The 17,051-nt window shown below is 33.1% G+C and overlaps 2 protein-coding genes across 3 annotated transcripts; one reads left to right on the plus strand and one right to left on the minus strand.

Annotated features, from left to right (window-relative positions):
- Nucleotides 1–2,140: 2,140 nt before the first annotated feature.
- LOC105430142 (116 kDa U5 small nuclear ribonucleoprotein component) lies at nt 2,141–7,287 on the minus strand. Of its 2 annotated transcripts, none has more exons than XM_089076935.1 (8): nt 7,162–7,287; nt 5,976–6,270; nt 5,537–5,808; nt 4,770–5,461; nt 4,457–4,686; nt 3,500–4,218; nt 3,000–3,280; nt 2,141–2,723 (listed from the first exon to the last, which is right to left on the minus strand). In XM_089076935.1, the coding sequence occupies exons 2-8, from the start codon at nt 6,219–6,221 to the stop codon at nt 2,218–2,220; spliced, it is 2,946 nt and encodes a 981-aa protein (XP_088933061.1). In that variant the 5' UTR covers nt 6,222–6,270; nt 7,162–7,287; the 3' UTR covers nt 2,141–2,217. The 2 variants fall into 2 exon arrangements, with proteins under 2 accessions (XP_088933061.1, XP_011641818.2); XM_011643516.3 differs by lacking the exon at nt 7,162–7,287 and adding an exon at nt 6,368–6,579.
- A 57-nt stretch (nt 7,288–7,344) lies between these two features.
- On the plus strand, nt 7,345–13,840 carry LOC105430141 (ras-related protein M-Ras). The gene is made up of 3 exons (XM_011643513.3): nt 7,345–7,534; nt 7,643–7,959; nt 8,043–13,840. Exons 1-3 carry the CDS (start codon nt 7,345–7,347, stop codon nt 8,130–8,132), a joined length of 597 nt encoding a protein of 198 aa, XP_011641815.1. The 3' UTR covers nt 8,133–13,840.
- Nucleotides 13,841–17,051: the final 3,211 nt, after the last annotated feature.

A 17,051-nucleotide genomic window follows, 5' to 3' on the forward strand; every position in this document is an offset into this window, starting at 1 on the left:
TATCCCGTTAAATTCCAAAAAAATAAACAAGTATTTAATAATTCCTTTTTTAAATTAACAAAATCGTTTCTAATATTGTACAAGTGTATCGTAATTATCATAATTAAATATAAGAATATTTTTTAGAATATTATATATAGAAAAAAATATTTTCTCTCGCTAATTATTCATTACATATTATTTATTTTTTAAACTGAAATGTATATCAATTCTGTACATCAATTATCCCTAGGGAAAATGTAACATGTGCTCTAGAGATATCTGTTTTTTAAGCTGGACTACTTGCTATTGTCTGCTAAGCTTGTTATTGTCTGCGAGATTTAAAATAAACAAAGGATTCAGGTTAAAAAGAAAAAAATACTTGAAGAAGATAAAGAGAATAAAGCGCATTTTTTGACTACGTATCTTCCTTTTCTTTCTCTCTTCCTATCATCGTTCCAGGTAATCAAGAATATGATATATTTTGTCATATCTCGAGATCCGTAGCAAGAAAAGCCAGTTTGCGTCATAGAAATCGAATCGTCGCGTAGAAACAACGAGGGGTGCGTCGAATGGCGCCGCTATGTATGTGTCGGTAAAAGACGACGCGCAGAGGGGGTATGAAAGGGGAGTCCAGAGTCAGTCGTTGATCGATCACTCGCGATAGCGTCGCGCGTCCCGCGTCGTATCAAGGAGGCTGCCGGTCGAGTCAGGCGCTGCGCGCGCGCGCGTCACGTCCGCCGGGCGGATACGAATCTGGCCTATGGGCGGATAGGTGGGCGTGACTGAGGTCGTTAAAATGGCGTCTGACTCCGTCTACCGAGCCCTCCCATTTGATGGCGCGCAGCTGCGACTCCGCCTGCCGCGTGCGCAAACGAGCTGGCGACGCAACGCGCAACTTTCTCGCGTCCGTCGCCACGTATCTTCGAAAATTAGAATGACCTTCCACGTTTCCTCGAGGGCATCGAATCCATGTCGAATTACGCAATGAGATTATTAGATTCAAAATGGCGTCTTGTATATATTATAAAAATTAAATGCGTATATTATAAAAATTATTATAAAAATGGAATTTGATGATTGAAATGTGAACCAAGTCTTGCTTGTTCGGTCATTTTTATTTTCGATACACAATTGCAATAATATCACAATTTTTTTACATTAAGTCTGATAGTTATTTTCACGGAGTTGCATTATATAGGGAAAGCTGTCGATACATGATAGTTTTAATCATGTGAAGCAACTGTCCTTTTCAGTGGAATCTTCTCGACGTCTATCACACACAATTTACGTCAGTTTTGCAATCGATTGATTTAATATGTGTATTAATTTCGTTATAATAATGAAGAGAAGGGAGAAGCAAATAGAAAATAATATTCATCATTTCGAGGCAAGATTTGAGGAATGGCAAAAGTCCAAGTCAGAGAAAAATACTTTTGGTTTCTGGATAGAGTTCAATGAACACAAAGAAGTAGACATCTGTTAACGATAAATGCGCGCGCACATTATTGTTTTTTTTTTATCAGGCGTATTTATTTATTTTTGTGATAAATATAAATAATACGTGAATAATGATATATTGATACCGATAAAGTATTGTATTTGAAACATTGTTTTCAGAGGAAATATATTAGTTGGACTAAATTTAAAAGTAGATTTTAGAGAAAAAGTTATTTTGCAAATAATTTAGAAAATTATGTAATTTGTGAATATTTAAAAAAAGTTTTGCAGGAAAAAATTATCTTGTTAATTGATTCGATAGTATATTGTATATTTTAAATAATTTAAATGACGTGTTTTATAATGTGATGGTATCTAATATAATCATTTCATTACAAGTTAGAATTAATGCACGTTTTGTTTGTGAAATCATATTTATTAGATTTTCATATTTTTAGAAGGCTAAAATCGAAAAATCGTCAAAATAAGCGTTTAAATTGTTTTCTGAGAATTGTTGATAATTATCTAACTCTTCTTCAAAAGCAATCCTTGAATAATTTTATTTTTGTATGATCCAAATTTTTAAAATCCTCTGACAATGAATAATTAGATTATGAAATTATACCTATAATTATTCTTTCAGTTTTTCTTAGAAAAACATGTTTTGTGATGAAAGAAGGTGCGGAATTAATTAACATTCAAAACCGTGCGAAACGCACTCTTTTCTTTATAAGAAACTTTAATGTTTAATTATATATCTTATACATTATCATTTGTATGCAATATTTACTTATTAAATTAAAGAGGATAATTTAGTAGTACGTCTTGTCGGGCCAACTCGAGCAGCATAGGATCATCGAAGAACTTGTTGATGGATACGTCTTCGGATAGTCCCTTTCGTCTTCGCGTTTTTAGCATAAACTCTCTGGCAAGATGGGTGGCTGGCTGCGGTTCCAACGGTCTGATGGTGATGCTCTTATCCAAAGGATCTCCGGGTACAATCTGCCAATGATGAAAAACGGACAGACAAAATGCCTGTCCTTGGGTGTGCGTTCGTAAATCGGTTTCGAAGCCGAAACTGTCGATTGCTGGTATGAATGCCTTGATCGTATATAACGGACTACCCGGGACGGGGGCATCTTGCGTTACGTGACCTCGCCGTTTCGCCAGAACGGTATAGACAGCAGACACACAGTCCGCGGGCGCTTGTACCTCGACGAACAGGTACGGTTCCATTAGACGCGGAGTTGCCATGAGAAAAGCGGAATACGCGACGCGTCTGGCGGTAGGAATGATTTGTCCACCTGAAGACATGTGCATATTATGAAAATTACTGATTTTCTCTGCAAATTTTTCAACAGTCGAAAGTTAATTTTTTTATAATTTATAATTTTTATAATTTTTTATAATTTTACATAATTTTATAGATAATATCAAGATTCTTTTGAGAAGTTTTTAGTGTACAATTATTTATAAAATTATCATGCAGATTTTTACGATTTTTTAACGCTTTCAAAGTCTTTCATATTATAAATTAATATGTATATATTATGATAAATTCTGTGCTAGGGTGAAATTACCTCCTCTATGAAGTGGCTCCTGCGCGATAACTGCGTCAAGTATCTTGAACTTAACATTCCGGATTGGTTCTTCGCATAACGGTCCTTCGCGAGTTCCCCATTGAAAGCCTTGAATGATAGCATCGCGAGCACTGTTCAACAATGTTTTGTCTACTTCAGAAGGTAGAGTGTCATCCACTAGAATGTTAGGCCCTGTAGAATCGGGACCGAACGCCCATATGCTTCGCGCTGCTAACAAGTCCCAATCATATTTCGTTTGGAAAAACTCTCCAAGTCTCTTTCTAAAAAACAATAAATTACAAGTGAATAATAATAATATTGTCAACGACGCGAATATATTTTTTCATTGTTTCGATATTTTCATTCATAAAAATATCGATGGAAAATTTCAAAAGGTAGAAAAATTTAGGTTCCTATCTTTTGCTAATTCCCGAATATAATATATAATAACGTATAGTATGCTTAATTATCGATTGATTATATCATTTTAGACTACTTACTTATTCCATGTAATACGAACGTGTTCGGCTTCTATATCTTCGGCAAGACCCCTCTCGAGCGGCTCCGCTATCATCGTCAATTTATTCCGTTTATTCGGCGTTTCAGCGAAGCATTTGAGAGAACTGGTCTCCACAACAGTCTCCGCGAAAGCAACTACCGGATCGGCCACCTTTATGTCGATCTCGGAATACATGCGACGCAAATCGTGCATCGCACAATCGAGGTATAGTTCGCCAGTTCCCAGCACGACGTGCTCGCCACTTTCCTCCACTCGTGTGCCCAGCAGTGGATAGCTCTTGTTTACCTTTCGCAAACCGTCCAACATCTTCGGCAATTCGGATGGGTTGACCGGCTCGACAGCGATTTTAATAACACTCTGAGTGTTAAACTTGAGTGGCCGAAAGATGTGCAATTCCTCTGAATTGTTAAGATCTGTGATAGTGCTAGTCTTCACAATCGGCCGATCGATACCCTCGATGAGGACCCAATTACCCGCAGGTACACGACTGAGCTCGATCGAGTAACGCGCCTCGCTAATCCACAATCTGCCCACTGTGAGAACGCGTGAATCCTCCTCGTCCGTACGTGAATACGCTTCACCTAATACGCGAACACGCTGCCCTGCTTCTAATGTACCAGACATTACTCTACCAAGTACCACAAATAAAGTGCAATCTTCGGTTGGGTACATTTTTGTACTATGAATCATCAATCTTCCCTATAAAAATAAATTTTTGTGAAAATATCTAAATTAATATTAAAATCGATGTTATTAAAATATATAAAGTTTCTAAAAGTTTATAAAAAGTTTATAAAAAGATTCTAAACTATTAATAAAATCAATTGATGGAATGTAAAATTAAAATCTTTTTCGAACTGCTCTCATTGATAAAATTATTCTACTGATGCGATTATATCGCGCGCGATCGAATTAAGCAGACAGTTAAAATACTAACATCTGGATCGCAATTAACCATGTCTTGTGCAAGCGGCGAATCTATCGGACCAGTGTAGACGTGCTGTACTTTAATGGGTGCATGTGCTTGCGGACTAGGTACATGAGTGACACACATGTCGACTAATCCACACATATCTCCTAAGAATCGCGTACAAACGAGTCTTAGCAATGGACGTATATTCATTTTCATTTCTTCCGATGTTAATCGTATACCGAGCTCGTCCAAAACTGCACATAAAATATGTGTAATTATTTTGCAAAATAATTTTAAGTTGTAATAGCAAATAAAAAAAAAATAGAATGAGATTTACCATCGGGCAATGTTGTGTCTACATCCCCGACAACTTGTGCGAATATCTTATACAAAGGCTCCAGGATAAACTCGATAAAACTTCGTTGTGCCGTATTATGCGGTGGTTTCTTGGTAAATTTTCGTGTTTTAGGATTAAAATAGATATCACCCCAAAGTCGTTTAGCAAATTCATTGACGTTGAGTCCAGGATAGTTCTTGGCGTAGAGCGCGGCAAACGATTTCAGAGTAAAGCACACGTTATACTCGGAACTAGCAAAGCAAACATTTCCGACAGCGGGTGAAACAAAGCCAGGATTCTCTGTGTCCGAAGAATACAATGCTATTAGCCCGTTGATTTCTTCGATAATATGCCGCAATTTGTAGTAAGCATCCAACGGTGGCAGTTTCAACTCCAATACCAAACGATCTATTTTGTTTATACAAACTGTCAAAGCGAGTTTTTCCTGAATCGCATGCTTAAGCAGACGCTCGGTATTCAGCATCACACCTTCTGCAGCGTCAACAATCAAGATTGCACCATCTGATAGGCGGATTGCTGCGGTTGCCTCATCAGAAAAATTCACATGGCCAGGCGTATCAAATATATTTAAAAGATATGACTTGGATTTAACATCTTGTAGCAGAAGAGTAACGGGTGTTGCTTTTGTGGAAACGCCCCTTTGTTGCTCGGTAAACAATGTATCTGTATACCTAATAAATGAAAATTATATTTTATTTTCTTATAATTAATTTAAACAACAAAAATCGTGCTGTTTTTATTGATACCTCAGTGGTTTCTCATCAGTTATGTTGTGTAGATAAGGATGTGTTTGTTGTACCAAACAATCAACCAGGGTAGTTTTGCCATGATGAAGATGTCCCAATAAAACTACATTTCTAATGAGATGTGGCGCATCCATCATGTCTGCTAAAAATTCGATGCTATATATGGTTTCAGGCAGCTGCTGCTGCTTTATTTGAAACTTTGCTTTTCTGGTAGGTGCTATTAGTGGTTTATCTAACGGTTGGGCATCTTCTTCTTGTACAAGTGTTTCTACCTAAAAATATTTAAATATATATATGTAAAACAAATGTTCTAGAAAATAATGAAATAGAAATATTGATATTTTAATTGATACAAAAATATAATTTTAATCATGTATATATAATAGATTATATTGATATACACTTAATAATTATAAAAATTAATGTAACTTGATTATACCTCAGGTCCATACACCTCTAATGCACTAGGATAATATCGTTTATCTTCATGCAATACAACTGCCATAGAAGATCCTTGCTCCGCTTGCTCTCGCGATTCATCCTTGTCTTCTTCCATTTCTTCATCGGATCTTTCTCTATCTTCGTTGTCGTCGCCAACATTACCGTATTCATTTTCATCTTCACTCTCCGAAGCCAGATCAGGACCGATATAATTTCCAAACTCATCATATAAGTCCGCGTCCATTTTGATATTTATATAAACTCAATTTTCAATATGTAAGAAATAATAGTTCCTGCAATGTTTAATGCAATTTTTTAGAATTATTTCTCCGTCATCTTAATTTATAAAAGCTCGTGTTACTATCATTTTCATAAACATGCTGACATAACCTGACTTAAAGCAATCCGACATAATCCATAGGCATAATAGATATATGTTCTGAAATAGCAAAACTTGATTCGCATCATTACCAACTTGATAGTTATGATCTCGAAAAAGTACTTGGTAAAATAATAAATTCTTTTTTAATATTTAACACATTAAAAAGAGATGTTTAATGTCACATACAGTGCATCTAAAGCAAATATCTAAACGTTAATATCTCAAATAAAGTAAATAAAATATGTCAAGAGATATGTCCGAATCGTTGGGCGGGCAGATGCCGGTAAAGTTGGTACTCATGGTGTCGCTGCAATCGTAGCGCGCTTCACCTCGGTGACGCTCGGCGTGAATTGCGCTGCGCGGTAAACCTTTGACGCATGTAAAGCGAATGGTATGTGACATGTATATTGCGCTGCAGCACACACATATGCATACACACATACCACATATATACCAGGTACGATCGTATCATGCGCGCGCGTGGCTATATTTGCGCACGGTACTTGCGGACCATTGCGGACTGACAGCTGCCAGCACGAGAAACGGGAATAGCGGATCATGTAAGGTGAGTTTCGTTGCGGGAATTCAATGTTGTACGATGACGATCGCATCTCCTTGATTCTAATAATGAACCAATTGTTATAAAACACCCAAGTATCTCTCGAAGAGTTCGCGAGTGACATATCCGTTGGGTCAACGACGCTGCGTTTCATCGTAATTTTTCTGGATTTTGATTTTTACGCGTAACAACAATGAACGATACTGGCGTATTCCTTGCGATATCAGATGTAATTCAGTGTACCTTAATTACTAAATATTCCCGTAGAGTCCCTAACATTTTCTGCTAATTGCAGAACTTTTCGAATTGAACGAGATAAACTCGGCATCCCGAGCGGTTACACTGTCAAGGGATCGCGTTAGGAGAACTGGCAGAATAGGCAGACGCAGGAGTGGGCGAAGAAGAAGTAGACGATTCAGAGGCGGAATGACACGTCCTCCCAACAATGACAATCTTATGACCTTTAAATTGGTCGTTGTTGGAGATGGAGGTGTCGGCAAGAGCGCTCTTACAATACAGTTCTTTCAGAAGCTATTTGTTGCAGACTATGATCCTACTATTGAGGATAGTTATATTCAACACACAGAAGTAGACAACCAGTGGTGTATCTTAGATGGTAAATATTTTTATATCTATTACAAATATTTCGTTTTTTTCTTTTCTTCTTCTTAAAATATTATCTTTTAATTTATCTTTATATTTTTATCTGTGTGTGTTCTTATAGTGCTAGATACAGCTGGTCAAGAAGAATTTAGTGCTATGCGTGAACAATATATGCGGAAAGGTGATGGATTTCTTTTGGTATATTCTGTGACCGATAAACAGTCGTATCAAAATATTGTCAATTTTCATACTCAAATTCTACGGGTGAAAGATAGAGATGTTTATCCTATGTTACTGGTAGCCAACAAAGTTGATTTAGTGCATTTGAGAAAAGTTTCAGAGGATCAAGGAAGAGAATTGGCTTATCGTTTGGGTATACCTTATATTGAAACTTCTGCCAAAGATCCACCATTAAATGTAGATGCTGCGTTTCACGAGGTAAACATGATTATTGTTATTACTTAAATTGTTATTTTTGTTTATATTATTTGATTAATAAAGATTTACAATATTTATTTAAGGTTGTTCGCATCATCAGAAATCAACCCCCAACGGAATTAGAGAAAAATCAAAAGAAGAGGCGACGTTCGAAAAAGTGTAATATTTTATAAGTTTTGAAGATGCTAAATACATACACGCACGCACATACATACACACACATACACATACACATACACATACACATACACATGAGAACTAAGGACCATGGTACTGCGTCGTAATTGTACAACGCCTTTGCTTCTGGAAGTTCTAGAGGAGATTTATCGAGAAGAGTGATTCTTCTGTTCTCCAGTAGGTATCTATGACTGGATTTTTTACTTTTATTTTTTATTACTTCATAGCATTAACGAGAATGCAGTATATTTTTCTTTGTACTCTGTGTGGATCTAATATTTATGAAGAGTAAATAACATAGACAAGGCGTGCCAATGAAAACGAGGCCCTGATACTACTATTGCAGTACTATGAAAATTAAATTAGATTTTTTAAGTCTAATTTAGAATTCATTTATTATGATATACTAGAAGAAATGAATATCAAATGAACATTGTGACTGTTCATTCTCTGTATGATAAATTGAAATTACATTTCTATCCGTATGTGTGGTATATGTGTAGGGGTGCGCGCGCGCGCGCGCGCGCGTGCGTGCGTGCGTGCGTGCGTGCGTGCGTGCGTGCGTGTGCATCACACAATTTTCTATCATCAAAAAAAAAAAAAATTATATATATATATATATATATATATATATAATATAAATAATATATATATAAAATTGAGCGTTTTTTATTGCACAATGTATATTATTAGAGAAGGTTTTTACTTCTCTAAGAGAAATCTTTGTCATAAAATGACTACAATCAGTTCGTATATATCGAGCTCACTTTTCAAATAGTTGTTATAGCTTTCAATACTTTTTATTCCATTACGATCGTTTTTCTTTCCTTTTATAGTTGAAATATTTTCTTCATAACAAATTTCACTTTTTCTAAGATCAAGCACATAAAATGTGTCTTTTCATGACGTAAATCTTCTCGTCTTTCTATGCTAGGAATATATTTATGACAATTCATTATTGATTTTTACAATTATTAATTTTTTGCGTAATTAATAAAATAGTATTTCATTTCTTGTTTTTATGTGTAATACAATAATAAACTAAATAATATAATAAAGAATTTAATACCGAGATGTTCAATAGATAAGATCTTTAAATATATGTTAGAAAGAAGATTAAAATTATCTTTTATAGGTCTTTATTATATGGATGATTTATTATTTATTTATTAATTATTTCATGTTGCATTAATGTTGTTGTTATTGTTTGATGTTTTCATTTTTAAATTAACACATTTTCATAATTAATCAAGATTAATTAGCTGTTAATATATTTAATATAAATAAATTATTACGATTTTAAGTAAGATATAAAGTATTTAATGTAAGGCAATATATTGCCTTTATTAACAATTATTTACTTTTGTGTATACATAAAGGTCTGATGAAACTCATCATGTTAATATTAATGACAAATTGTCTTCAGTTTCGTAATGAAATAGTAAAGATATAACATATAACAAAAATATTTTCAATTATTGCTTTGCGATATAACTGTTAATTTTTGTTTAAATTATTTGTTGTCAATTTTATATTAACATGTAGAAAAAAACATTTTATTATAACATTTTTAACGATAAAGATTATTGTTATTTTTTCCTATAGTATATTTGTGAAATTATTATTATATTTCTTATATATCTAGTATAAATGTTTGGTGCGTGCGTGCGTGCGTGCGTGCGTGCGTGCGTGCGTGCGTGCGTGCGTGCGTGCGTGCGTGCGTGCGTGCGTGCGTGCGTGCGTGCGTGCGTGCGTGCGTGCGTGCGTGCGTGCGTGCGTGCGTGCGTGCGTGCGTGCGTGCGTGCGTGCGTGCGTGCGTGCGTGCGTGCGTGCGTGCGTGCGTGCGTGCGTGTGTAATATAAAAAGAAATTAATTTGTATTTGGCAATGTTAAGACTGATACATTTTGGTTGTTTAAATTGGTGTAGATATTTAATTTAAACAATATTGTTATATTAATTACTTTTTTCTTGCATTATTTATTACGAGAAAAAATATATATCTTCTAGTTATATTTGTTTGTGATCATTAATTGTTATTATTTTGATAAAACAATTTGAGTGATAAATAATTAATCGGGATGTCACGTAGAAAATTTTTAAAATATTTGGTTGCACTTACGTATCAAGAATGTTTAAATATTAATTTTAATTTATCTTATTATACATTACGTATAATGCACATAACATATTATGTATTCAATATTTAGTAGAATTCTATTTGTATCTGTCTATAATTGAATGATTATTTATTTATTTATTTATTTTTCTTAAATTTAGTTTGTATTATTTTAAATTTCCAGCATGCATATATCAGATCTTTTTATATAAGAATAAATAAGAATAAAACCATGGCCTACATTAGTTTAAATATAAAAAAATTTAAATGTAAAAAAAGAAGAATATATTAGTTTGTAAATTTAAGAAAGGATCTATGGATGTGCGCGTTTTTAAGCTAAAGATTGATGTTATATGTGTTGAAATGACTCTTAATATAGATTATTTCTCACTCTTGTGAAAAATTTCGATGCTACGAAATCTTTTGCACTCGTCTCGCGTCTTATATATAGCTCGCGCGTATGTAATCTAATCTAACTTTTAATTGCATAAACTCTCTCAAAGAGATTTTGTCTGATCATACTTTTTATACATATTAGCATCTCCTTGCACGTAAACTGTTTGTTGTGTTGCGATATAATCGAGTCTATATTTTGTGATTCAAATATAAAACTATATAAACATTCTACTTAGTTTATCTATCATATGATACTATAGGCTCTTTTCTCTATGGATGCTATTCGCAGTATTAGCAAAAATCTATACTGTATCAAAACATTTTCATTATAATTACGTGCTTTGTATAAGATTAAAACATGTAAGGATTTTGAAAGCAGAATCTTATTATTACTCGCACATATAACTTGATTAAATATACGTTGATTTTTTATAGTTTTTTGCGATAACATTTTGCGAATCTATCGTGCTATCACAATCTGCGAAAGTGCCATAAAAAATTACATCATATATAACTGATATTGATTTTATTGGGCAACAATATTATCTATCATAATTATTTTATTATATAGAGAGCGTAAAAAATATTGTATAAAATAATTAAGGGATTATTTCGATAATTACTTGGCAAGTAACAACATCTTTTTAGAAATTTTGGATTCAAATAGAAAGTACTTTCGGATTCAACATAAGTATTTTCTTTTATATATTTTTTTATAATCTACAGAAATGATTAATCTTTTTGAAAAAAATAACCATTGAAGCCATGTTAAAATTATTACTATATTTACAATATAATTAGCAAAAGTGTACAAAAAAAATGATCCTTTAATTGTTTTGAACACTGCAGCATCCACATTTAATTATAATGCAGTATATTGCTTATAACCCATTGACAAATGCTCTAAAATTGCTGGAACGTAAAAATACGTAAAAAGTATGTACAGGACAGCTAAATTTTAAATGACGCTAAATTTTTAATTTCGCTTTAATTAAATTTAATTAAATTTAAATTTACTGAAAAAAATATTATAAACGATGTGACAGTGTATTTATTAAAGCCTTTTTTATTCGAAATATTTTTATTAAATTCATCGGTGAAATGAAGCGTTCTCTAAATAGCGAGCTGTCTTATAACACATTCATAAATGTATATTTATATTAAGTGTATATCTATTTTTTAAGACTAAAAACAAAAGCATCTTATGGATTATATACATCTCCTGGTAATATTTGTAAGCTAAAGTAAAAAAGAAAAAAAAATGAATTTGTAATTCTCCAGCTTTCGCACACAGTTTTGCGTATGTAAAATATTGTGTATTTTACGATATCTGAATCATATGCAAAAACTCACCCTTTTTTACGACCGTAAGGACATTTCGGTCATTACTCTTGCGGAAACGGTTGTCAAAGTAAAAGCGTTTAATTGGTATATCAGATAAAGTTGCGAAAGGTCGAAGCTGCGCGATAACTCACGTGCGAATCTTATTTGAAGTTTTAGATACTCAGGATTTAGCGTTCCACGTATTCACGTGTCATATGATCTGTAATAAAGCTACGTTTTATATCGCCGTCCATGGAGGAGTGCATAAAAACATGTAGGGTTGTCCAGGCGTGGGCGGATGAGGCCACTTGCGCGCGTGAGCGAGACCAAAAATGGAAATTTGAAAGCGCGATATATATTTATAACAATAAAAGAAATGCGACTCGAATATACTCTAATATATACGTGACATGTTGTACACACACACACACACACACACACACATTTTATATATATATATATATATACATATGTATATATATATGATTAATGACACAAGGTTTTATATAACTGACTAATATATAACTCTAAATTATCAATTTTATTGATAATCGAACAGTAGCTATAAAACGTAAAATTATTTTGGCAATTATATATAATAGTTACTTTTTAGCTTTTACAAAAATACTTTACTTTATAACATATCCGAAGTCTTAGCAGACAAAGTTATTTATTTTAAACTATAATTTAAGTATTTGTCAAATAGAACAATGTTACTTATAAAAGTTCTTGTAAAAAAATAGTCGACAGAAGAAGAGTTCCTATATATCTTGCAGTTTATATTTATACTTCCTATTTATTTTACGTACGTAACACTATCGTTAGAAAATTTTGATTTAAAATGAAAAGAAGCTAAAATTTTTAGGAACTTAAACACGATTGCTTACGTATAAAAATGAAAGACAGTTGCGAGAAATTGAAATTAGAGAAGCGATTGTAAAATATACATTATAACAAATATACATTTAATAATGTATGAATTAACATAAACATTTGCATCGCGAAGTAACGAAGGAAAGAAGAGTCACAAGATGAGAAATTGATAATATGTTCGCAACACACTTTTAGAAGTTAAAGAAAATTATCTATGAAATAGTCAATATATTGAATCATTGTGATATTGAAAATACGAAAAAGATTCTAGTACATGTATGCAGACGGTTGTGAGTCATCATCGAAAGCCCAGCCGTGAGAACGACGGCTGATTTCCCATTTCGATAATATCCAGACTTTGTTTTTCTTTTTTAAGAATTTATCATTGCGTTCACCAAATTTATTACCATTACTAGTACGTTCGTCGCACTCGCTCGCACGAACGTATCATTACTGTATAAATTCTTGCAAAGAATAATCATAGAATAATGTACATGGGAACGCGATAATACATATAATAAGAAAAGGAAGAGAAAATAATTAACATTAAGTGTAAAGAGTGCGACTTTGATACATACCGTTCTTGTTCTCTGTACACACACACACACACACAGACACACACACACACACACACACACACACACACACACACGCACACGCACATATATATAAAAAGAGCTGTGAGAATCATATATTTTGAAGAAAATGGACAAAACGAGAATATCCTTTTCTCTTCACTCTGCTAATATATACTTGTATACCGAGAAAAATATTCGAAAATATACATCCTGTTATATCCTGTTATGTATTCATATTATATGTACGATCTTTCGTATAATGTACATGTATATATAAGCGCACATGCGTGTGCAGGTATATATGCGATGTGAGTGCGTGCAATTATTTTTTTGTTGATGCGTGTGTGCGTGCATATACGTGACCGTCAGTCTGTATGAATTATATTGATAATAAATTATAATTCATATTTATAACAACATTTCCTCTCTTTCTACTTATTCCACTCATTCAATTTTAAATTTGTTCGCGACCGTGAATAGTAAAATAAAAATAAAGTAAACGTATCTCAACTTGTCGGAAACTTTGTAAAACAAAAATTTACAGGAAGTAACTTGGTAGAGAGAAAAAGATTTATACGCCAATAAATTTATAAACATCTCTCGTGGATCTCTCGCGAGATGTAAGAATTATTCAATTTCGCACATGCTGCATTATTTCACTTTGTCGCGTGTAATGTACTGAAAAATATTGTAATTTATAAATATAACATTAGAATATAATATATGTATTAATATATAAATAATTTGTCTAAATTCAATAGATATATCGTAAATATTTTTCGTCAAGAATTTTTCAAAAGAAAATATCAGTTGAGTCTGTCTTAAGCAGACAGGTAAATAAATTCGATTAAATTGAATCTAATAATAGAGATAATTAAAAGAAGAAAAGAAACTTTTTAATATTCAAGTATTTTTATTTAAGAAAAGAGGAAAGCAGAAAACCGTATCCACATTCTTCTGTGAAAATGAAGTCAGTGATATCTCGTTAATGAGTTTAGATCGATAAGCCTTTTAGAAAACCTTTTAGAATTTGACGTTTCGTATAAATTTTGCAGAAGACAATATTAGCTCTTTCCTTCTTTTGAACAAATATCTAGAAATTTATTCGAAAGCGCTGCAAAAGTATAATATTGATTTTGAAATTATTTGAAAAAGATAATATCTTCCTACGAAAATTTAAAGAATTACAAGTCATAATTCAAAATAGAATATATATATATATATGGTGAATATGTATATATATATATATGTTGAATATATATATATATATATATATATATATATATATATATATGTTGAAAGCGCGTATTGATATAACATTTCAAACTTTAATAATAATAGTCAATCTTAAAGAAAATTAAAGTCTCATATTTATAGTCTGCTGAAATATTTCGTTTTTAAAGTACTACGAGATCAATTTTGAGATATAATACAGCGTAATAAATATCGTTGCGCGACTGACTTATTTATTATGTGATATGATTTTGATATAATTTTTATGAAATTAAAATTATTTAAAATCTTACACAATCTAATAGAGCTATTGTGTGGTCTACATGTATTGTGTTCGGGTAAAAAAATCGATTGAGAAGTTGTACCACAGAACTTCACGTAGGGATTTCGACCATTAATGTAAATCGGGCTATTATGGTATTCCGTAGCACTCGAATCGTTACAGCTGCATACGATAGCACATCGATATATTATGCAAAGCTCAATGCGTTTCGATTAGATAGAGAGTATCTGGAAAACTTGAAGCGAACTACGTCTTAAAATCGCTTTCTGATCGATCCTCGATATTTTATTGCTCCGTACGATACTCTGGATTTTGTAAAGTAACCCACTCATTTGCAGTCGCGCACAATGATAATCATGCAATTTATTTAATACAATTACAAGTATATATAACGATCAATATTATATACGTATAACTGTAAACTGCTATCTGATTTATTATATTAATACACTTAACTCCGCGTGCGCTATTTATAATAGAACCGCGATGCCTATGGTCGCGTGAAAATTGAAGCGATCAGCATACGCTCTGAGTACTCTCGCTTGATAAACACCGGATACCACTCGACCGCGATACGAGCAGCAAGCGTTGCGGTGCATGCGTACCTCTATGCAATTGGCCAATAATGCCGCCGCGCCATTAGACAAAAGCACCCCGCTAAGTACCGAGTACCGAACACACGACCATTTCCGAGGGTCACGTACGAGGGTAACTGCGAACATCATTGCCGTCGCAGATAATCGAGTCGAAAATTCTGTCGATACGCAAGATCTCCTGGTGCTTTCAATGCGAGAGATGCAGGTCGACACACAGTAAACAAAACTCTCGACTCTCGATCTTTCTCTCGACTCTCATTCTCCTTCTCCCTTTCTCGTCTTTATAGTCCATTTAATTCATTTCACTGTGCACTCCGTAACGTAAGTCGATTCCGACTAATACTATTTCTACAGCGAGTTGAAACATGGATTGCAGGGAAAATCGAATTTGTAGAGAAATATCCTATAAAATATAAAACGCATTTAGATCAAACTGAAAAATTTTGTGTTTAATGTTAAAATTATTTCGGTGTCATCTTATCTGTTTTTCGCGTCTCGGAAGACAATCTCGAAAAAAGTTGATCAAATTATCGTCAAATATAAGCATCAAGTTTAATATGTTTTGACTTTAATATGTTTAGAAATGTTTATTTTGCTTTACATGATCGAATATCGCTATGTAATTATAAATTGATTCGCGATTGTGTGGAAGAAATCATAAAAAAACTTTAATATAAAAATATTTGCATCTCTCTCTCTCTCTCTCTCTCTCTCTCTCTCTCTCTCTTTTTCTTATTTCCTTCTCGATAAGAATAAATTTTTTTTTATATTAATTACCGCTATAAATTGTAACCTCTTTATGACGTATTAAACCCTTAACTGCTATCGCTCGGTCCAGCAAACTGCTTGTGCCAGTTCAAATATATCTAGTCCCTTACCTGCACTCGTTCTCGAGTGGATGTGTACCTACGTGCTTAGCTTTGCTGAATGTGATGTGATAATGTGATGAGAAATGGAGATTAAATAGAAGCGGGCTATGCAACCGCTAGTACCTTAGAGTTAGTTCCGAGAAAGAGAGGAAGAATTAAACGTATGAGGCCAATTAAGGGATAGTCTCGTCATATTTAATTAATAGAAGAGTAATGTAATATAAAGCTATAAAAATATCGAGATTAAAAAAAATGTAAAATTAAATTAAAAAGATAAATTTCTATAAATATAATATTATATACAAAATATTATATACACATTCACATATAAAATAGATTTATAAAAATAATTTTCCAAAGGATATGAGTTATGTAAATGAACACGAAAACAATCGTAAGGAATGTCACGAAGAAAGCATTTTTGTCACTTAAATTCTCTTTTTCGCACACGGAGGTTAAATGTCACGCTGAATGACACCCGACGATTACTATCTTTCAGATGTGAAAGCAGATCCGTGTCAGGAGAAGCGCTTTTAGAAATACAGAATCCTCAAAATATTGATCGCGTAAGCGTTCCGAACGTTCATTGTGGCATTGGTTATAATTCGCATGCGCATGTTTAAAATACGTGTTGAAGTAACTTTAAC

This window comes from Pogonomyrmex barbatus, unplaced genomic scaffold, assembly GCF_055798465.1.
Source record: "Pogonomyrmex barbatus isolate J1 unplaced genomic scaffold, ASM5579846v1 scaffold2, whole genome shotgun sequence".
NCBI lineage: Eukaryota > Metazoa > Arthropoda > Insecta > Hymenoptera > Formicidae > Pogonomyrmex > Pogonomyrmex barbatus.